The sequence below is a fragment of the Fulmarus glacialis genome, unplaced genomic scaffold, assembly GCF_000690835.1.
Source record: "Fulmarus glacialis isolate BGI_N327 unplaced genomic scaffold, ASM69083v1 scaffold3384, whole genome shotgun sequence".
In the NCBI taxonomy this organism is placed as follows: Eukaryota; Metazoa; Chordata; class Aves; order Procellariiformes; family Procellariidae; genus Fulmarus; species Fulmarus glacialis.
This window is the reverse complement of record NW_009208493.1, coordinates 555-24,613: the sequence shown is the minus strand read 5'-3', so window position 1 is coordinate 24,613 and position 24,059 is coordinate 555. Positions and strand designations below refer to the sequence as shown.

At 37.0% G+C, this 24,059-nt stretch overlaps 1 protein-coding gene across 1 annotated transcript; it reads right to left on the bottom strand.

Annotated features, from left to right (window-relative positions):
* Nucleotides 1-12,313: 12,313 nt before the first annotated feature.
* STIM2 (stromal interaction molecule 2) lies at nucleotides 12,314-22,341 on the bottom strand (the record flags this gene model as incomplete). Its single annotated transcript, XM_009576487.1, has 9 exons — nucleotides 12,314-13,034; nucleotides 13,845-14,046; nucleotides 17,619-17,857; nucleotides 18,109-18,209; nucleotides 18,422-18,589; nucleotides 19,502-19,679; nucleotides 20,591-20,768; nucleotides 21,453-21,568; nucleotides 22,226-22,341. Coding segments are annotated over 9 exons (1,779 nt in total), but the record flags the coding sequence as incomplete, so codon positions are not given.
* Between the last annotated feature and the right edge of the window lie 1,718 nt (nucleotides 22,342-24,059).

The following is a 24,059-nucleotide window of genomic DNA, read 5'->3' as shown; positions in this document are numbered from 1 at the left end:
TTTCAGAGTTCAGGCTGCATTTAAAGTGAGGAAACTATCTGTTTAATTTCCAAGTCTTTCTGTTCAAATGAATGTTTGACTTCTCCCAGACAGGGAATACAGTAAGAAATAAAAGGCTTTTTCACAAACAGCTAAGACATTGAGCCGCCTGCCTAGTTTATATAATTCTTTGTAGAGAAGTCATCCTCTAATGTGCATACTAATTTTCCCTTGTGAAAAGGAGCAGCAATAATAACCAACAAGTTGAACGTTAGCATATTTGCAACCTAGTTGTCAAATCAAAATGTGTGAATTACAGTGCTGCTTTCTCCACTGATGTTCAGAATTTAACATATGCCAGCTTACACAGTGCTTGGAGATGAAGAGCATCTTTAAAGGGATGGAAAACATACGCCCCCTTCTCCCTCCGGAACAAAAGAAGAAAATTAATGTTTGGTTGTAATGCAACAAAATCAATCACAGCTCTTTGATAATAGGTTTGTCTGAGCTCCCCTGGAAAATAGGACACTTGAGAATTCTTAACTACAGTAGATACAGATCCAAAATAGCCTTTGTAGTTGCAGCGAATTAGTGCCAAGGAAGGCTGAATTATTTCCATACAAATCTCAGAACAGTTTGGTTCCACAGGAATACTGAAAGCTCTGGCAGAAGCCAAAAAGACAAGATGATCATCTGAACCAAAATACATCACCTTCTACCTACAGATGTGTATAGCAGGTAAGCAGCATGGGGCAAATATTCCTCCTGAGTTCGGCAAAGGGTGTATCTATCTAAGAGAATCTAGAGAAAGGAATTAATGAGTACATGTTATTGGGGATCTTACACTTAATTTCAATAGCTCTAGGTAAAACAGGGGGAGCATAAGCAGTGGAACTGTATTCTCTGCTATACACTCAGGAGCAAGTCATGGGAAAGTATATGGTCTTTAGCTGTGTTTAGAGAAAATGCCACCAGGAGTTTCCGCTTTTGTGCAGCTCCCCTTCACAGGACTCCTGCAGGACCTTTATTTTTAAATTACAGGATCTCCAGATAATCCTTCAATTACCACCATCAATATTATTAATGAGGGCTCTGAACAGCAGGAGTCTCTTCAGACATGTGGAGGAGCCCAGTTTGGTTTTCTCTTTAGCTTGCTCTAATGCTGAAGAGTACACTACATCTCTCAATACGATTGATTCAAAAAGAGCAAGGTTAGCTCTTGCAAGAGCAATTAGCATCACAACAGCTAATGATTACGTTGCACAACTTTAAATGTCTTTATCACTGTATTTTCTACACACCCAATTCCAATCCTGACATCATGTGTGTTCAAGTTGATTAGCAGCTCAACACCAAATTCTACATCGGGCTGCGAAGTCTCTTTCCCAAGTTCTAAATTACAGCTAGAGCATTCTAGCGATAAAGTAGTTGACATTTCTAACATACATTTATCAAAACTGATCATCTAATCACTCTTCTACACTTGCTTATACACATTCTGTCTTTCCCATCTTTAATGAAGTTAAATACCAATAAATCTAACATGAAGCCTTGAGATGCCTTTACTGTTCCCATCAGCTATGCAAGCATATTACTCCTTTTCGCTTCTTAATTCTCGGCTGCTGTGTCATGAACATTCTTTTGTAGCCCTTTGCAGGAGTAACTACTATTGTTTTCCTTCATTCACACTACTTTGGGATGTTGAAGAACAAGGTAATACTAATTTTTTTCTTTTCAAGAAAATAACCTGATTCAAGACTGATTCTAAGGCTGTAACTAGAGCCCCTTCAAGGCTTTTTCTTAATTGGCATGATTTAGATAGAAAAAGCCCTAATATTTTGGTGAATGAGAATTTTCTCCACTCTCTGCAGAGCCTCAAATAGTATACTTGTCTAAGGCTAATATTTCAAATGGCACCGAGTAGCTACAGCAGCTGTGTTAGACACGTGATCCCTAGCAATGCCCAGTAGCTCTGGCCAGACCTGCCAGGAATGAAGTATTCCAGGCTCAACAAAACAAAATTCCAGTAAAAAACTTTGAACTTGCCAAAAAACTTAGGTTTGCCTGTAACATGAGGAGATAGATTGAAAACAGCAAAGCAGCAGAGGTATCCCCAGGCCTGATTTAGACAATGGAGGTTGCAGAGGTACGCTTAAGGGCATAAATTGCACTGCAGAAACTTTTCTTTCCATTACAAAGACAAAAAGTAGTCAGATTTACTACAAAACATAACTTGTTGAGGTAGATGCTGGGAATGATGGGTTGAGCAGCTTATCAAAGAAATCAAGATCACTGATACACAACTAATTGTTATATTTAGCTATTTTACACCAGACAACTTGCCTTAAAAAGGATGTATTCTTTCCTATTTGAAGTTTTTCAACTGAGGTTTTTGAGCTTGGGGTTTTGTTTGTTTGTTTTTTTTTTTTTTTTTTTTTACTTCTACATATTAAATTTGGAAGCTTTGCTGTTTACAAAACTGAAGACATACATCAAAGCAGAAACTACACAGTTAAAGCACACCTTTGGCTGAACAATTCAGCAATGCCTAGACGTATGAATGCAAGGACTTTTTAAAGTGTCATGAACCTTGTTAGAAAAAGTCCACATTCAGAAGCCCTTTGCTTGTTAGGTACTGGTGATACATTAACTTTATCAACTTTCATCAAAACTCAAGTGTTTCTTTCTTATGTCTTTGCTGCTTCTTCCACCCTAGACAGAAATTAATCAAAATTTCTGGCAATGTAAACTACAGTTATCCAGGCTATTATATGCTCTAACTAGGCAACAGCATACTAAAAAACAGAAAACACTTTAAACACCACAGGGTTTGGTGGTTGGAGTTTTTTTCTTGTAGATTTAGGGTAGTCATCCATCTTGGAGCATTCCTGGCAGATAACATCAGACATACCATTGGAGATACAATGTTACTTCTGATATTTTATTTATTTTTCTCAAATTATTTTATCTAAAATTGCTACAAAAAAATTAACACATTCTATAGGTTGAGTAGAAAGCAGGACAGATTTTTCTTTTCCCCACGAAGCAGCATTTTCATTCACAATCCTCTTTAGGGTTTTATCTCTACACCTTAAAAACAGGGTATATTTCACGAGAGCGAGGTGGGGAGGGGGGAGTGGAAGAGCGCTTCAGCAATTACATAGTCTGTGTTCGAACTTCCCTCATATGTACCTCATCTTTCCAACCATTCTTCCAGACTCCTGCATTTCAGAGTACATACAAATAATGGTATACTCTTTCTCCTGTGGCCCTGTCCCCAGCCTCTTTTTTCACACACACGTGTATTCACATGCCCTTACCCACATGCTCTAATTGTGACTTACAATTTCTGGAATATTTTCCTATTGCTAAGCCTCCTCTGTATAAAACCAATGAGAAAAACTGGAGAATGTGTAGCTTTGCAAGTAGTATACAGAACAAATGGAAATCCAGAATAAGCTTCAGAAATTACTTCCAGAATATTATCACCCCTAGCTGAAAGATAAGACCTCTTAGAATACAGACAAACCTCTTAGAATACAGCCTTCAGAACTTAACTATATTTATATTTTAGATTCATGGGTTTGACATTTAACTTCCTTTTGGAAACACTGGGGAAAAAGTGATAATTTTAAGTACAGAAGTAGGAGATAAACAGGACTGAAGCAGACAAGTACTGCAGCATTAAGCTGATAGGAAACTCAGATAAACTTTACTTCTAATACAGATAAATTCCTTGAATAAAGAAATATTTTCCACTGTATAGCTACATTAGCAGATACTTAGCACACTCAAAAAGAACAGCGAGTATGGGAGACCTTTATGAAACTGACCCAGAACCGGCTTAACTAGGAGCACTCTATCCCTAGGAGCAGCTCAACACTCAAAGGACCTTACAAGAGATTGCCTGTCCCATTTCAACCCTATTCCACATTCTCCATCCCACTGAGGGCAAGCAGGATGCTACAGAATTTCACAAGCAATGCCATCACCCAGTGGAATTGGTAAAACTGTCAGTTTAAAAGCCTAAATTTGGCAGGGTAAGGAAATGGACTTTAATTCAATAGTAATCAAAAGCAGTTCATCTGTGGGGGGAATCTGACTTCAGCGACTAAATACCAGCTTGCTGAAGTTGTTAATTAACCAAAGCTCAGTAATATCCCATGGGATTAGAATGCTCTGTGTTCAACTTGCTTGGGTGCCAAATCTTGCAGTAAAATAAAACATTTCTTATAAGCTATGCTATAATAGCGCAATCAAAATTTGCATGAGAAATTAATAGTAGGTCCCCAACAGAAAGGTATTTAGCTCTCTGAGGATGCAGAGCTGACTTAGGCTTTGCCAGCCTATATGCTTTTTCCATTGATAAACAGTCAACACTGTTTAATCAGGAACAGTAAGGACAAACTGAAGTGAAACCAGTGACCAACTCACACACACCAAGTTATTCCTTCTGAAGAGGGCTGTAGACTACTGCAACTGAAAATAATTTATATGCATATTCAATTACCAATATCCTATTTTTACCAAGGAAAAAGTAACTAATTTATTTTGTACTGTAAGTTTTCTAAACACTATTCACATTGATTCCACGGTCCACACCTGTACATGTTACTCACTCATTTATCTCACTGCAATCTTGTCACCTCCGCATAGATGGGACTTTTCGCTACAAGAGAAGCCACTTTTAAAGTTATTCTTGATGTATAGCTAGTGCTTCTTCCTTCTCAGAGTTGCTACAAGTTAAAAGGAATACTAAACAACAGCAAGGACTTTTTTTTTTTTTTTTGGTAGAGAGCCACAGGTTCTTAAACTAATCCTCATACTCAATATCACAAGGCTATGCATTATTCCAACAGTCATTTGGAAAGGCTTTTCACCTTGTTCGGAAGAAAAAACCCAAAATCCCAAATCTTCAAAATATGAAGCAACTTAAACTCAGAAAGGCTCTTTCAAGCAAAAGCAGTAAGACTCGGGATTTCCAAGCCTAACTGTAGCACCCTAGCTGCCAAAACTGTCTCCACCTTTCCCTTCCCAGTAATATTGCTGTCAAGCTTTAATAATAGCATGAAGCAAAGAAATATTGGCCAGAATCCTAAGAAGAACAAAGAAAATTTATCTGAAGTTAAAAAAAAAAAAAAAAAATCCAAGTTTATATACTCTGGGAACAGTCTAAAATGAATTAACATTACATAACATTTTCACTAACACAGTTTCACTTTTCAAAATGGAAGTCAGATTTATTCAACATTAAGTGTAACAACACATCAGAAATAATATCCACTTATAAAATAAAACAAAGTAACATGAATAAACACAGGAAAATACTGTCTGAGACTCTCCAAGCAGGACATTTCTCATAAGACTCACAGGAAAAAAAAAATTTTTATATGCAAACAGACTCAATTCCCAAAAACTCAAGTTTTTTCCAGTTGTAAAGCAGTATATAGCTAATAGGAGGTAAACTAGAAAGGGGAATGCAATGCATCATGCTGTACAACACCAAAGAAATACTCCAACTGCATTTGTGCACAGCATTAACATGCAGTAGATGAGGTTAAAAGGAAGTACAGTATGTATATATTAGAGAGACAGAAACTAATCAGTCTAAGGGCTTTGTTTCTTACTTTAGTTCAACTAATGAAAATAAACAGAAGCTAAGAGCAAATAGAGGAAGAGCAGAATCTGCAAGGAGAACAACATCTCTTCCCAGAACAGCACAGCATCTTAAGTAAGATTTAAACTGTGGACATATTTACTTGTCTTGGTCCTCTTCTTGCTATGTCATTGAAACACACCTAGATCCAATGATGGGCTTTATGCAAATATCTACATTTTTATAAAGCCGTAATCAAACAAAACAATGCAAGTCATTCAAATTCTGCTAGTCTTTTAAGTCAGACATTAAAATGCTGAACACTCACTACAACTCAGTGTTATTTAAATTAAAAATAAAAACAGGGCAAGACATCTCCCAAATAGCCTTGCTGAAATGTAGGTATTTTAATTATTTTTGTTGCTTGGAGGAGAACAATGTGAAAATACACATGCTACCCAATTCATTTCATTAAGAACTGTTTAAACAATTCTTTTTAGACAAAAAGCTGGGATCTTTGTTGGTTCTAGTCGGTTCATAGCCTGACAGATTTCTCTTGCCAGTCTTTTTTTTTTTAAACAGCAATTTTTTTAAACAAACCCCCAAGGTCTCCTATAACTTTTGTCAGCTATTGAAAAGCAAGCAAGCATAGCGCACATGCAGTTTATTAGAATTAGACAGCCAAATATAATTAACTACAAAGTTCCAAGAAGTAAGTACATCTACATTCCCCTGGGGAGACTCGGTCTTATTGGGAGATGGATTTGAAAGCTGATAAAGAACACAGGTTACCTGGTTCATTTCAGAAGTTCTCTGCCTTCCACCTGAAGACTTCCAGGAACCCACTCTACCACCTAACAAGCTAATAAGCTAGTACAAATATTCAAGATTTTAATTCATTTCAGTAAGAATGGACCGATGGCTGACAACTGAAGACTGACTTTTGTACAGCTGGACATACTGACCTTAAGTTTAAATGAATTCAAGTCTGAAAATAATTGTGCAGCATCAGGTTAAGATACAAATAGAAAACAAAGGAGAATTTAAGAAGGGTAACTTTACGATTCATGCACAAATTGCACCAGTCAATGCTGTACCTAGTTCAACTGAAGTACAGCAGTGTTTTTACAACAATATCCAACCATGATCTAGTCTTTAAAAAGCAACTATCTACCACTTATCTATTAGTAATTCTCAGCTGAAAAAAAAATACTGTATTCTAAACATGAACACAAATCAACTATCAGTACCTGTTTATTTTTTTAACAGTAGAGGGATCACAAAGAACTGAGTTGAATTAAAATAAAAGGAATGTAAAGGAGAAAGTCTTAATTCAGATGTCTTTAGCACATATTAAGCCAAAACTGACTTTAAGACACGCTACTGAAATCATTATCTGAAACTGCTCTGAGGTCTGGCAGTCACGGAAGTTAGTGCTTTAACTACCAAACTTAATGCTGGGTCAAAAATGGAATAGAAATATCAAGGTAATGCCCTGCAGATTAAGTCTAAAGAAGAAAGGTTTTTTTCTTGGATACAAGAGTTACTGGTGTGAAAGCTTTGAGATTGAATGTACCTCTCATCTCCAGCAATGTAAGTCATGAGCATTCCTTAGTCTTCTGACTTAGGAGCAGATGAAATACCTCTGAAACTCTTTTTCATCCTCTGCAATGAGCAAGAGGAATTTCTTTTTACCCTGCTCAAATGTGCTTTCGTTAACATCTAAGCAGAGACCAACCTTCCCACTTTCATTTCAGTGAAGCATTAAATACACAGAACACACACACACAATTTGGTAAACTTGAGATTCAAAGTTGTAGAGAAAAAAAGGTAACACATCCATTTTATTTCTGAAAGACTGAAGTGGACTGCTAAGTACTGCCATCTTGCTTAAGTAATGTCAGATGCAAGAGCAACTGGGAATAACAGTTTAAAGGTTAATATTGTTACAATTGATATGAATCAGTGCATTCTGTTTATGCAGGAGAGGACTAAGTGGAGTTTCAGATCAGCACCATCTCTACAGGGCTGGAAGAGAAAGCTATCTGTTGAAAATGTGTATGACACTGTTGAACTGCTATTGAAGCCTCAAAGAATGGTTACCTAAACATTTACATGCTGTCAGGCAGTTAAACTCTACTAGAAAACGCCTTTTTTGGTTATACCAACATCTGTGTTTAAGTCACTAGTAGAAAAGTTTACCAGCACTTAGAATCAAACAGCCTTAGTAGGCTTAACCGTTATTCAATGAAGATGCAACATCCAAGATTAAAATGCCTACAGCAATTCAGAGCAAGCAGTGTTTCAAACACGAGATAGTAATGCATCACTTTAGTCAGTGCAACAGATTAGAAAACTGTGTTCACACTACTTAACATACTGTACAAGGAGATAAGCAAATAGTAGAGAGGTCCAAGAACCACTAATTCCTCTATTTGGCTTCAAAAAATAATTTTTTTTTTTTTTTTTAAGTATTCAGTTTATTTACATTCTTCTCCTCTGCTTGTAAGTAAATGAAAAATAAATGCTTCTTTGCATACATTATAAAATTAAGGTAGTAATCCGTCTCCAGCAATGTATCTTGGAAATGGAATGAAACTATCCTGAAGCTCTAAAAGCTGGTGGTATGAGAAATGCTGATTAGAGCTCATCTCTCTCCTGTGCATGCTGTTTTCCCACACATTCGGAAGCAAAAGGGCAAAATCTTGAAAGCATCAATTTCTAATTAATTTTACCTTTTTAGGCTTTCAATCAGTTGTAAGTTAATGCCTAACTCAAGCTGGCATCCATAAATATCATAAGAAAACTGAAGTCAAGTATCCTTGGCTTCATCATCTTCAAGGCTTCCAAACAAGGAACGGTATTCTTACCATAACATTATTACCTTGACTATGATGGAGAATCTTCCCTCTTTCAGCAAATTGCCCATCAGAAAGTGGAGGATAATCTGCTACCTAGGTACCAGTGAAGCAAGGAAACAAAAGTTGACATATGACATGCCTGAAATTGCCAATGAATAATTTTAAATTCCATCACTGAGCAGGGAAAAAGAATCAACTGTTTTAATGTCAAAGTCCACCATAAGCTGGTCAACAGCATTCCCCATGGCAACTAGAAATGCCTTTCCTAAAATTTTTACACTATTAGGAAAAAAGTGTCACATAGCTTTAGTAAGAATTGTGGAAAGCTTTGGGTTTGTTCAGTTTTGGAAGAATTGGGGTTTTTTTCTTCTTTATATAGAACCACTTGACACTTCTTCCTTTTACAAGTGAAAGACTTAAATGGTAACCTCTTCAGGGAGAAGCCTTTTAGGCAGTTTACACAAAGGGGCTGCTGTCCTGACAAAGGAGACTCTAACAAAATATTTAAGAAAGCAAAGATCCTCATCTTCTGAAAAATACTGGAGAATTTAAAATAGAACATGGATTTTAGCTACAAAAGCTCAAAAAAAAAAAAACCAACAACCTCTGAACACAACCATTCTGAGTTTAGAGCTTAGGAAGTCCTCAGCTATTTAAGGACGATGACACTAGATGATTGTCTCAAATGAATGACATGTCTTACAGAAATCCTAGTGGTTGGAATGCTGGCTGGACTCACTGACTGCCAGCCAGTTCAAGTTACACCGTTAAGCAAATGGAGAAAAAACAGAGGACCTTTTAAAGCACATTGTCTCACTTCTGAGATGTTGACATATGCCAGGTACTTCAACATTAAGACTGGACTTGATGTTTGCCAGTGAGGATCTACCTTAGAGTCAGTGCTCGCAACATACCTTAGTAAAAGGATGCTAACAGTTTGAAGATGAGCATTTCTACAGTAGCAGTAATAGGAGCAATGCAAGTCACTTAGACTGTGGACAAATTTACGTTGCAAGATGTGCAAGGGGTCTATTAAAATAATTAAAAAACCCAACTCTATGAACTTAAAATTACAGTTTGTGCTCTAACATACAATACTCACCACTTCTGATCATATTAACTTAAGCTTTTAGTTCTATAATATTTATTAAGTAGCAGCTATAAAGTTACAGGACAGCTGGTGATAAACTGAGTGTTGAGAGCAGTCTGTGCTCCAAAGGTTTGCCATTTTGAAGCCAAAATCTATCACTATGATAATTGCATCTGATTTGTTTGCACAACACCGTAACGTATTTTCTTCCAGAAGGCAGTTAAATTGTGTATTTTAAAAATATACTTAACACTTAAGCTCACAGTCAATGAAGAGTCCAACACCTCCTCTACTTCAATTTTTAGTTATACTTACTAGAGAAAACGGAATTTGTCTGTTTTGGCTTTTCAGTATTTGAGCTTGCCTGACTTTGATGTCAGGATTAAGAAGTGTTGTCCTCCCACTCCTCAGTACCAGGTATGTTTTTCCATGTGTAAATGTTTACTCTCCAGTATCAAAATGCTGCTTCATCTTCTTTGGTAATGATAGAGACAGAGTTCCTCAAACCTCACACTGCAAGATCTACTATCCAGCCCCAGATCCTACTTTAAACTCAATTATTGCTATAGCCTTCTCAAGTGCAGACATCAAAATTGAACATTTTTCTGGTAGTAGTCTTCTCCATGCTGTTTGGGAGGCAAAATAAGTTCCCTACTTTTATGTATTTTTTCCCTTTGCACATGTTCAAGTACTTCATCAGGCTTTTAACTACAGCTCTGAAGGCTCGGCATTGAGGTGGTTCTCAGGCACAAGTCTTTTTGCATCGCTGGTTTTTTTTGTCTACAATGTACAGAGTGTACAATCTTTGTTCAAAGAGACCATTGTTACCTTTTTTGCAGCTATAGCTGTTCAATCTGATGATCCAGAGAATAATGGAATAATATCATGTTCTCATTATTTTCTACTCCACCAATTTTTCTCTTCTCCAAACTTTACCAAACAGTTGATTCCTCCTACACTTTTCTGTATAGATGACGTACAAGGATTCTTTGTTAGACAGTAAAACTCTGGATTCCTTCTGTTCTCTTAAGGAATTAATCAATGTACCAAGACTTTTAAGGTACTTCCACATGTAAGGTCTCCATCCCATTTCCTAACCCTCCTCTTTTGACCGCTTCACTAGCCACAGTAAATGCTTCTGTTAACATCACCACCACTTCTCAAGGACTGAACTAACACATCGGTTATGTACGGTGGAACCTAAATAGAAAATGATAGAACAGGCATGTATCACTTGATTTCAATTAGCTACAGGTTTTAAAGGCTCCTTACTAGAAAAAAATTTAGGCAGTCAGTGAATTAATTCTTTCATACAGTACAGCATGTACATATTGGCAAGAAGCGAGCCCCTAATCACAGGTGCCTGGCAGTGGCACCTGTTACTGAGGCAACTAGAATACTCCTATGGAAGAGCTGAAACTATTTAGTCATCACTGGGTAAATTGCTTGTGTTCACTAGAGCAAGAAGTATTTCTTTGGAATGTACCTCAAAAGAAATTCCTGCTCAGTATTAATATTTTCAGACAAACTGAGTAAAAGGCACTGTTGCTCAAGCAGTACATTTGTTGTCTCCAACTGTTTAAAAAAAATAAAAAGATGTTTTTGAACAACTACCTACTGTTGCCCTAAGAAGGCTTCCTCGTTACCGCGTAGTAATTTCATCTCTCCCTATAAAAGCTTAACATAAAAATTGCTTTTATCTGAAGCACGTCGAGTCTCACCTTTATATCTATCTTGATATCTAAAATTATGAGTTAATATAACAGTATGCATTATAAAATTATACCATTTACTTCAGACATGTCTGAACAGCTAAATCTTCAAACTCTACAAAAATAAAGTGTATGAAATCTTACAAAAGGAGGACATTAAGACATCAATAGCTAATCCAAAAAATATAATAACTTATACACAGCAGTAAGCATAAGCAATGTAGCCTGCAACAGCTTTCAATTAACAGGACCTATGAAACATGTCTGAAACAAGCATCAGCTAAAATTGGAACATTCCCAAGCACAATAATGTTTCCAATTTATTATCTTTACCACAGTACAAACTTTCAGAAACCAAATGTCCATTGTCTGTCAGTCTGTAAACAAAAGCTACTATCCCCCCCTCCTCATTTTAAGAGGGTGAGTAATTTTCAGTCCCCAGTCAAGTTTCATATCCATCATTTGCATAAGAAATCAAGAGCCTCTTCTCTTGTTAAATTACTTTTTTCTTTTTTTTTTTTCTTCTTTAGATGTTTTTTTGTTTTGTTTGTTTGTTTTTTTTTTGTCATACAGCCTGCAGTGAAGTAAAATCACAGTGAAAGTCCTGGGAAAAACATGATCTTTACAGCAGGACTTGAACCATTCTAATAATAAATGCATCTAACAAAGCTTCCCATAATAAAAGCATGGCATTTCCATTTCCAGAAATGAAGTCAATTAGAAATCCTAAGTTCTACTTAAAAACCCCAAAAGATCTAAAAGTGAAAAGATTCATCTTCTCAGACAAATACAAGTCTTTCAGTTTCACTTGCAGAGAGGCTTTTCCAGTCTGTAAAACAGTAGTGCAATTCAATTAGTTCTACTTCTTCTATTTTTCCTAAAGTCCAGTAGATAAATGTCCTAGCTCTATGGAAAGATAGGAAGATGCTCCGGTAAACAAGAAACTTTGGCAAGCCCAGGAAGGCTTACTAGTCCATTAAAGCTCAGAAGTCCAAAGTGGCTTAAAAATGGTTTATGAATAAACTAAAAAAACCCCCAACAAAACAAAATAATAAAAAAACCCCCAACACTAAAAAAGACAAACTAAAAAGAAAAAAGAAATAAATAGGCAGAAATGAATGTAAACTGTCCGAACTTTTTAATGATTTCTCATTGACAGCTGGCACGACCTTTGACAGTACAGTCATTTAAATATAGTTGACCTATAGAGCATTCCATTAGGGCAACCAATCTGGAATGCTCAAATGGACTTACATTCCTAAAGATTTAAAAAAGAGAGTTCTTATAACATCACTATAGGTTTCTTCTGCCCACCTCACTTACACTTCTTCTTAAAGAGGCTTTTTATTTTCGATGGCTTTTTGGTTTTTTCACCATTTTGGTACAGGTCCTGTGGGATGCTACTTATCCTAGGGACAGAAGCAGCTTCATGGCTGGGTTTACTATCACTGCTGGCTGAAGAACACGAGGTGTGCCGAGGCTTTGGGACTGGGATCCCAGTTGCAAGCTGGTTCATGCTGCAGGACTTCTCCAGGATTCCATTATAAACTTTGCTTGCAGGACTAAAGATCATGCTCTTAGTTTCTGCCATGCCTACACAGTCAGGAGAGCCCCTAGAAATATCTGCAGTTAGAGAAGAGGAGTCTCCTGTAGATGATTCCTCCAACGAGAATTCTTCTGGGGATACTTTCTGAGGAGAAAGTGTCTGGTACATCTCAAGACTTGCTGGAGGAGACTGCTTCCTTCCAGTGGATGAATTTAAGGAGTCACATTCTGAACCTGTTTCCTGTACTTCCCTGAGTCAGAGCAAAGAGAGGAGAAAGCATAATGAAATTACTATTTCCTTCATGCAGTTAAAAAGGAAGTTAATTTAGAATCAATAACATTAGTCTAAAAGTACCACCCACGCTTTTCCTTAGGAGTTAATTAACAAAAAACATTGAGTTAAACATTTTAACTTACAACTTGCATTACATCATTTTATTATCTAAACTTAAGATAATTAATCTGTGCAATCTTGTTTTTGTGGACAGCAGCATCTGCCCAGAATCAGTCATTTGTATCTCACTTCAAAGAACAAAAACTATCTTTCTGGCACGTGAAGTCAGAAAAGTTATGAAATGAAAGAAGGAGATTTAAGCCTATCATATATAAAAAGTTTCTTCAGGACAAGTGTCCCTACCTTTCAACAAGCTCATTTGCTCCTTCCAAAAGGAATTTAACCTTTTCCTATGAGGCCATGTAACAAGAGTAGGTACACGCTCAACATGCTGTAAGAATTGTGTTACCATCCATCTTCTCTTCGCCCAGTAGCTGACATTGCTTTTGATCCTAGTTTCAGATGTAAAAGCCAGTAACATATTGTAATGGAGAATCAGGGTTAGTTCAGTGCACCCTGGATTGTAACATTACTTAACTGTATATGACATGCTAGCTATTTACATACACATACCAGACAAGAATTCTCTCTGTTCCACGTGGACTATATTAATTTATATTATCCTACAGATTACTTTAACTTTTGGCTTGGTTCAACCTCTAACTCTAAACTGTTAGTCTCAAATAATCCTATCAGAGTTCCAAGTGCTGTTTGCTAATCTCCGTACCATTGTTTATCAGCAGAGAAGTAAATGGCTTCCTCCTCCTCTTCAGTTCGATAAAGAGCTGGGCAGCTCGACACAGAAAGGATGTCAGGGTCAGGGGAGTGCAAAGCATGCTGAGACTGTGGAGATGATGGCACAACATTGCGTCTTGATCGACACAAACTACTGCTTCTTGCCAGTGTGCTGGGAGGTTTTACAATGGACCCTGAGGCAAAGAAAAAGCAAACCAAAACCCTCCAAGTGACATTGATGTTAACAATATCTACTCTGAAGACTAAATAGCAGGTATCTGCTTCAGCCACAGTGATTCTTAAACAACTTTGACATTGCTCAACTGTTTAGAGGGAAGAAAGACTGGCATCACCTTATATATTCTACAGTTAGATGAAGCAGCTAACCAAGATGCAACTGCAGCAGTTTTATACCTGCCAAATATTACTCTGACCATGTGCAAAGCTCTGGCTCACTATGCTCTCTTGAGAACAAAGAGAAAGATTCTACTGAAACTCCCAAACTATAAACTAAAAATAGCAGTGCTGAAATTAGTATGTTACGCAATATCCTGTATTTTACTTGTGTGGCAATTTGGAGCTTAAAAGAATACATAAAAGTTTTGCAATGTAGGTATACCTAACCAAACAGCCAACTGAAATGCACTGCATTAGTTGAAAGTTACATTAGACATGGAAGACCAATTTCATTTATATAACATGATAGAAAAAATATAATTCAACCTCATTTTAAACTCAGAAATTTCCTATTTGATAACACCTTCATTTGCCAGGCTAACTATGAATTTCCGGAAACAAAAATACTAAGAATGGGTGGAGACAGAAACACAAGACTTGACCAGGAAAGTATCTAACAGGAAGTGACAAACTACTAAAATGTTACTAATCCAATTCCTCCTTCAAAAGATGATTAGGCAGCAATACTTCTATGGAAATAAATCTACAGACCTGTTTTCAGGCCAGCTGTTACAAGCCTCAGGATTTCTCATATCCCTCTTCAAACTGTCCCACAGAATGCATCACTGCTTAGGTAAGACACGCCATACCCTTACTGATGTTCAAAAACTATTACTTTTGTAGACAAGGACGTCTAACCTGACAAAATGCATTTTATTTTTTGAGATGCCAGTTTAGAATCAGGTGAATTACAGTTTTCCTTCCTGGAATCTCAGAAAAGTTTGGAGTTGTCATTCCACTTTTAGTGCAGGAAATCACAACTTTTACAAAACAGCAAGTAGCTGCACCTTCACCAACACTTAGACTTTGTTTCCTGCCGGGCTGAGCAGAAAAGAAAGGTTTACAAGTCCCAACATGACAGTTGTCACATAACTCAAACTTTTAATTTTACTCTTGATGCACTCCTTACGGACCTGAAATGCAGGTGTTGGCAGCTCAAAAATAAGCTGTGTCGTTACAAAAATATTCCTAAAAAAGCAAATGTGAACTGAGATAAGAAAATAAGAATCCCTTTAGGAAATTTGTACTATTGTCCAGGTAAATCAGATGCCATCCTACTCGCTGGTATAAAAAAGAACAAAATTGCACCATCAGTGAATTTAGAGAGAAGTTACAAGCATTTTGGTTCCTTGTAGGTGTATATGCACAGGATTATGAAGGATTCAGCTATGACAACTTAACATCTAGAATTTTCTAGTACAAATGAAACTCACTAAATCAAGGAATCAGCTGAATCCTAATCAGTCAACGGAAAAGTAGAAGTTTTACTATCACCTTCCTGTAATGACTTGGATCCAGTCTCGTACATCTATTTCTTTATCCCCTTTTGTTCTTCAGCTCAGGATTGATTAAACAGGATTGATTAATCTATTGCTTCACCCCATTTTAGCCTATCGTCCCAACTGCTGCGGCACAAAGAAGCCTGCCTGTCAGGCTTCAAATTTTGTCAATCTTAAGGGATCAAAGGATGCTGGGGCAAGGTAACAGCCCAGAGAGTTCAGTTTAGGTCCAGACACTGAAACAGTCTTGCTCATAACTGACCTGTGTGCACACTGCATTTTCCCTGAAGCCTCATGAGTGAGACAAGCCATTTTGCTTCTGTCCTTCCTCGTGTGCATTTGTCATTTTTGTCTAAAGGATGGGAATAATTTAGCAGTTACCAAACTAACCTACAATAATTTGATTCCTGAACTGGTTTCAACAACAGATCATTTAGCATATTTTCCCTCTCTTTCCCCACTCCCAAGTGTTTCTATTTTTTTTTTTTACTGAGTAGAAATTTTAAAAGCTAGTAAATTAAGGAGAATCTACTTCCCTCATGTGATCACTTTAACAAAATCAGGCTCTCATGCCTTACTAAAATTCAGAAAAACACATTTAAAGTTTCTGTAATGTTACTAAGATTCAGGTGACTTTCATCACTGACTGAGACAACATCCATTAGCTAAATATTTCCAAATTAACTGAACTTTAACAAAAAAATTAAACCATAATTGCAAAAGCATACAGTAAAGTTTCAACTAAGTATGCTCTTACAAACCGTACAGTCCTTCTCTAATCGTAGTTCCTCTGAACCAACTGCACTTTGCTCTCTGGCTTCACTTCGATGAAAGACCTGAATGAGAAGAATGACTAAAAAAAATCACAAGTCTGAAGTCTTATATACATATCTAAGTGCTTTGTCATTTAAGACCATCTGGAAAGTCGTGATAATAAATGGAGCTCTTCATTTTGAAATCAGACCACATGTTTCTCCATATAGACTTCAAAGTTTAATTCTAGGCATCCATATTTTACTGGACCATCCAAGAAATTTGTGCTAAGGTTTAAATCAAAGCCTTCACAGTGAAGATGACTAGTGAGACAGTATTCTTTAAAAGTGATCAGAACTTGCAGTAAAGTAGTGTTGCAAGTGGATTAATGAACTTTTCAATGTGGCCTGTAGAAAAAAGGTTGGTACATTCAGAAGAAAAACGTGTGTCCAAGGCATACTAAACGAAGCCAGCAAAGTGGCAACTATTCTCCTTATGCTATTTTAAAATACAGTTCTAATTTCTTCTGAGAAGAAGAAATGTGCTTGTTTGAATAGCTACATGGGAGCTCATTTTTTTGATTTGCCTCTAGAGTCCAGTTAATCACAACTTCCATGAAACAAGCTCTTGTATTAACGCAATGACTCAAGATCTGAGGGTGGTCTAAATCCCCAGTGTATATCTTTTAATCATAGTTTAACCAAAGCTGGATTTCCCTCCCTCCAGCACTTGGCCTCTCTGCCTCACACTCAAACAACCCGCTGTATCCAAACACAAACATTCTGCCTGAAAGCTTCCCTTGGACAACACCACGATTTTGTTGCAGCCACTAAAGAATGTTTGAAAAGCTATGTAGCATGCGGCCTCTCAAAGGGTGTGATCTTCCTAGTAGCTCAAGGGACCCTAGACTAACTCCATCCCTTCCATCCGAAAGAATAAATGTGCTAACAGAAATTCAGCATTACTCATTATAAATTTTTGTCTAAGTGGCAAACCAAGCCTGACAAGCAGACTTTCAAAACCTTAGCTGGACTCGCGCCCCACTCCCTCACTGAAAGGGAATAAAGGCTTTTTCTTCATGTTATCTTTATTGCAAAACCCAGTTTTCAGTTTATGCAAGTCCCAAAAGATGCATCTGAAATGCTAGATAGAATTTTGGTCCTTTTGACTTTGATCCAATCCTGTTTGATTTCACCACTCTTCTCCCACCTGACTTTAAAATCCCATGCCTCCACAACTTTCCCCCTTTTTTTTTTTTAATGGAGCTCACCACTTACCATGAAACTGTGAAACTATTGGAGGAGTATCTTCATCTAAGTCATCAACTCCCCCTGCAATTGGGTAAGGAGGAATGGAAACTCGAGGCATAACTACCCAGCTGTGATCAGAGTAGAGAGAGGAGGTCAAGCTTGGTAGTCCAGAATTGTGTGCTATTTGAAAACCACAAATCTTCTCAATCTGTTGCCATCGATAAAGACGCTCTCGCAAACATGTCGTCAACTCAGAGAGTGCTTTCCTGAAGAAAAGCACACATGAAAAATACATAGGCTGTTCTTAATGACAAAGCAAAGCAACACAAGCACAGTCATTCTAGCATATCAGAAGATCCATTAGGACTGTCCAAATATTTGCACTTAAATACCTTTTAAACCGTTTTACTTAGAAATGCAAAACCACTAAGACACTAAATTTCGTAACTCCCCAAAAATTCCATTGTTCCAGGAGTAAATAATCACAAAAGAATATGCATGCTGGTAATACTCTTACTTTGCTTCAAGGATTTTATGGTCCACTTCATCCAGGGAGGAGCTGTGTGCAACATGTAATGTTCCAAATACAGTGCTTCTCTTCTTTTTTATCTTTTCTGCCTAAAAGGCAAGATAAAATGAAATGCATAAAACTAGAAGTTATATACTTAACAGAGATGACAAAACATTAGCAATATTGACAGGTAGCAAACAACAACTCAGAGGAGAAAACAAATATCCAAACACTTATATGAAATAGTAAATACAAATTATTCAGATATCTACAACAGACCAGAAAAGTCTTTAAGCAGCTGAAGAGTAAGAGTTAGTACCTCATCTTTGGCGATTGCTAATTGCATTTCTGCATGCTGTCTTTTGATATTGTAATATTGTACTTCAACTTCATGTGTTAACTGAAGCCACTTCTGCAAAGCTTCAGGAACAGACCAATTACTTCTCAGCTCAAACTCCTTCTCAGCCTTTTTTAAAGCCATGCGAACCTAGCAATCAAAAAGAAATAAAAGTGTCACCAAGAGCATCATTAGAACTGACAGCAGAAGAAAGTGAAATATAAGCACCTTTATACCCCACAGCAACATACTAATGCTTCACAGAGCTTTGGTGCGTGCCAATTGCTGTCAGGAAGGCAGATCAGGCATTTCTGAAATATAGCATATGAATTTCCATATACTATATTATACTCAGATTTTTTTTTCTCTATGATATATAGTCCCTAACTTGAAGCTTAAATATTTTTGTAAGACAGCATTTTTATTTAGTACAATAAATCCAATCTATTGCTACTCAGAAGAGTACAAAGCTACTATCTCTCATCTGATAACAAGACAGAAAATCACGCTTTTGTATATATTTTGTTCCATGAATCCAACAACATTATGATAAGCTAATATACAAAGTATATGTCTTTTTATAGTTTCAGGATTATTTTACTAGATAATGGCATGATTGACAGACAATCATTAAGTGCTCTTAGAATTTTTCCACTCGAATGGAAAATTGATTCTATTGGTCTCTTCTCCCAAGTAACTAGCAATACGATGAGAGGAAATGGCCTCAAGTTGCACCAAGGGAGGTTTAGATTGGACATTAGGAAAAGTTTCTTTATTGAAAGAGTGGTCAAGCATTGGAACAGGCTGCCCAGGGAAGTGGTTGAGTCACCATGCCTGGAAGTCTTTAAAAGACATGTAGATGTAGCGCTTAGGGACATGGTTTAGTGGGCATGGTGGTTTTAGGTTGATGGTTGGACCCGATGATCTTAGAAGTCTTCTCCAACCTCAATGATTCTATGAAATCTAGCATTAGAGAAATGCTGCTTTAAACACTCCTAAGCATCTAATAAAACCAGAACCAATTTAAAGTCAACACTAAAATTATAAACAGTTTGCAGATACCTGTACTAGCTCTTCCTCTGCATATTTAAGCCTGCTGAGCTCACATTCGGCTCCCTCCCTCAACTCCCTTAGGCGATGAGCTTCCCGTTTTGCATCATTGATCTCATCCATCATTTTGCGCTCCAGATTTTGCTTTTCCACAGCAACATTTCTATTCTCTTCTTGTGCCTTCTCAAGCCTTCACAATTGAACAAAAAATATGAGAAAATACACAGCATATTTGTTAAAAGTTGCAGTCCTCAGGAGAAGAAAATGTGTCCAGCAACAGGGCAAGAGGCAATGGGCACAAACCAAAACACAAGAGGTTCTATCTGAACATCAGGAAACACTTTTTCACTGTGAAGGTGACTGAGCACTGACACAGGTTGCCCAGGGAGGTGGTAGAGTCTCCAACTTTGGACATAATCAGAAGCTGCCTAGACATGGTCCTGGGCAACCTGTTCTAGATGATCCTGCTTGAGGCAGGTGGGGCTGGACAAGATGACCTCCAGAAGTCCCTTCCAACCTCAACCATTCTGTGATAATAAAGACTATGCAAACTTCATGAACCAGCAGCAATTACATCACACAATGTGACGTCCACGACAGACATGTGTGAACATCATGCGAACTTTTAGGTGAACCTTCATTAAAGGTGTAGTAAGATCAAAATACAAATCTTTACAGACAATTGAGTTACAGGTGCACCACACTGCTAAATAAGCAATAGAAAGTGATCAGTCCAGATCTGTTTCAATCTTAAGAGCTTAAAAACAGAAGAAATGTTTTCATTTCCATGTATGTAAGTATTCCAAAGTAAACTGTAATTGTATGAAAATAAAAGTACATACTTCTAATCTGTAGGTAAAAAAGATTGAAACTCTATTCTCCACCTTCATCCCCAAGTTCATATTGCCTGCTAAAATACCCAGAAGCAATTTCTACCCAAAAACCCATCGTCACTGAAATCACAATTTCCATGAAAAACGAAGATGAACAAAATCCAAAGGCAGCTTAATGCAAATAATTTATGACTGTAAAGGTTCTGTATTTGTATCTAATCTCAAAACAAAAGGACAACTAACCATTAACTTTTTTTAGTTTTTATACCTTTCCTGCAAGTCAAGAAGACTTTGCTCTGCTGTTTGGAGACTTTCTAAGTCCTTCATCATTTTTGTGATATGTTCTCTTGAGGTTCTGTTCTGTGTATATGCAAACCAGCAGCCTCCAAAACCAATAACTATAGAAACTGTTAATATAAAATCCTTCATCCAGTTGTGAGGGGGACCTGTGCAGAGAATAACATGATCATTAACTAGTTCATTGATATAGACAACAGACTATGGACTTCTTTTCTCCCCACAGCCTAAAAGGTGTCAGAACCTGATGCTAAACAGAATTCCAGCTCATTTACCTCAAACCGTCTCCAGCAACTACCTTTCAAATGGACTCCAGAGCATTTTCCATACAACATTGTGCTGGTTTTGGCTGGGATAGAGTTAATTTTCTTCACAGTAGCTCTATGAGGCTATGTTTTGGATTTGTGCTGGAAACAGTGTTGGCAATACAGGGGTGTTTTCATTATTGCTGAGCAGTGCTTACACAGAGTCAAGGCCTTTTCTGCTTCTCACACAGCCCCACCAGCGAGTAGGCTGGGGGTGCACAAGAAGTTGCGAGGGGACACAGCTGGGACAGCTAACCCCAACTGACTAAAGGGATATTCCACACCATATACTAAAATTTCTACATAATCTTACACACAAAAGTGAACCTTTGTCCTGACCCCAGCATCTTAATAACCTTTTTTAATTCACTGCCCAGTTCCACAACACATGCCAAGCAATCCATCAGTACTTTCACAAAACAGATAAGCTGTCCCACCTACAGTATCAAGTGTCACTGAAAGTATTCTCTGTTGAATTCTTACAAATAAGAGATAAGAAAAAACTCCAAAAAGTTTGGCATTACTAACGTGTGAGAGGTCCAAATAAAACAACGTCCAAGGCTTTAAGCTGAAGCTTCTGTCTATGGCTCCGGTCAATTATTTTCAAGTGAGAGATCATGAAAGCATGTTCATTTACTGCTATTCTGTTAATGGTAAGACAAAACGTTACCTATTGCACAAGCTACATTCAAAACCAGTCTATGGAAAGAAATACATAAATAGAATTTCCCACAGTTATATAGATTATAGTTATGCAATTAGAGCGAGAGATATAATACAATGACAGTAGTGCTATAAAAAAAAGCATATCGGCATGTGGCAAAGGAAAAACATCAAATCATTTCCCTATTCTTTCCTTTCTGGAATAATCACAAAATAAATCCATTTAGCATAGTTGAAGGTAATGATATATTTGCAGACTTGTGACACCAACTCTGAAATAGATGCAATACTCAAATTTAGTAGTTATTCTCAAGAAAAGGGGTTCTGCAGACAGTTTTTGATGTACAATAGATTGGAAGTTGTTCAAAAGAAAGTTCGCTACCATACAGAATTATGTGATCATTGATAAAAGCTTTAATAGCAAGAAAGAAAACTAAGATGAAAGGAGTGGCAAGAAGCATTTATATTTTGAAATATTTTGGCAGAAAAAAAATGCAGCTAGCTCTTCAAAACTGCAAGGACGCTTCTCTTTTCTTGCATTTGACCATATCTTGTTAGACTTCAGGTTCACATAGTTGTTCCTACATAGTAGCAACCTACATGGAATTATTTGAAACTAATCGAGAAGAAATGTTCACCTGGGAAGTGTTGTTCCATTGACATTGCTGTCTCTAAAATTCTTTTCATATTGGGGCAGTTCAACAAATTCTGACAGCCACTGAAGAGTATCCTCTTGAGTCCAGTTATGAACTGGAAGGAAAAAAATCAGTTTAATTACCTTTAATTTTTGTAAAAATCAATCGCAAGACATATGAGACAAGCAGTAGAAAAGCAGGTTACAGTGAGCAAGAGGGTTTAGCCAAATATAATTGCAGGAAAATTAGCATTAACATTCACCAACATTCATTCATTCTGTCATTTTGCCTTTTTCATTATATGCTTCTCAGAGGAAGCTTAGGCAAACTATAAACAAACAAGCATGGAACCAATAGACACATTTCTTTATTAAAAATTCCACATAATAATTTAATGGTTTGCTTTAGTTTAAATCAGGACAGCATCTTGTGACTTTTATCTACTTAAACTGATTTCAGTCTCAATACTTTTGTCCTTGCTATCCTTGCAGAACTAAACACGTCAGCAGGTGCTGTAGCCATTTAAGGCAATGTACCAAGATCTTTCCCAGGATGATGGCTTAAGAACTTGTTTTCACAAGAATCTTCATATAGGTTCATGCCTACTAACCACAAAATGGGAGCAGAGAAGAGAGGAAGAGAGGAGATGGAAAGAAAATACCAAAAGCAGAAATTTAACAGGAAAACACTTAAATCTCTCTCAAATATGCCCAAAACAGCTGTATTACATGCAATAATATTCCCACTAAGAAAAATTATTTAAATATGTAGAGAATAATTAACAATTTTCCTGTATAACAGCAACAGTCTACATAACCTTCCATAGCTACAGATGCTCTAAGAAAATAAGGAAATACTACCCATAGATTTTATCAAAAAAAACCCCAAACAAACCATCACATTTCTGGCGCTTACAGGCCAGCTGCTACAGCTTATAGCTTCACACTGACAAAGTTGAAGGGAAACTGTTCTCTCCATTTATGAAGTCTGCAGAAGTGTGTCTGCATATGAAAGAAAAAGTGACAGCATCCTTCTGGACAGACATAGCTTTGCATGAACAAATATCTTGTTCTTTAACCATTGCTCTCTCTAAAACTACTTGCATGTGACAATGCTGGGCAGAGATTTCTTTAGAAACCTTATTACAAGGACACATCCTCAGTGGTGAATTTTGACAACAATCCTTTAGAAAGAGCTGCTGAAAGCTTGACAGGTAAGCTGCAGGCAACAGAAATTTTTATGAGTTCAAATCCATATTTTATTTTCACTGAAATTGAAATAAGGACTTCTAGGTCTCTTGCCTACACTCAGCGTAGATGAAAAATAAGCTTAAACATTTCAGATTTTAATTATTCCAGATAACCAGAGACAGAACACATTTCACAGACCCACTTATATTTTTAAAAAACAGATCCGCAATACAAACCACTTGTATTCTATCTCTACGAATGGCTACACCTTCTTCCCAGCATGCTTTTGAGCCATTTCTTCCTCTGCTTTTGAGCCACAAACTGTTTTCCAGGTATTGATCTTGCAACAGACTCAGTTTTGTCATATTACTCTAAGCTTTTATGCAAAATGTCTGGGCTCTATTTGTAAACAGATTTTCAAATTGCAAAGATTCTTAACCATTTTGTGAACAATAAGTGATTAGATTTACAAGTCACTCTAAGCATCTCAAAAGGGTGGTAAGATCATCCAGAAAAATATCACCGTAACTGCATTCCGGAAATATGTTCATAAACTGATCCAAAGCAAAAGCATTGTTTTGATGTGACATCGGAAAAAAAAAAATCACCTAAAATAGCTACTACACACTACAGACTTTACCACCGAC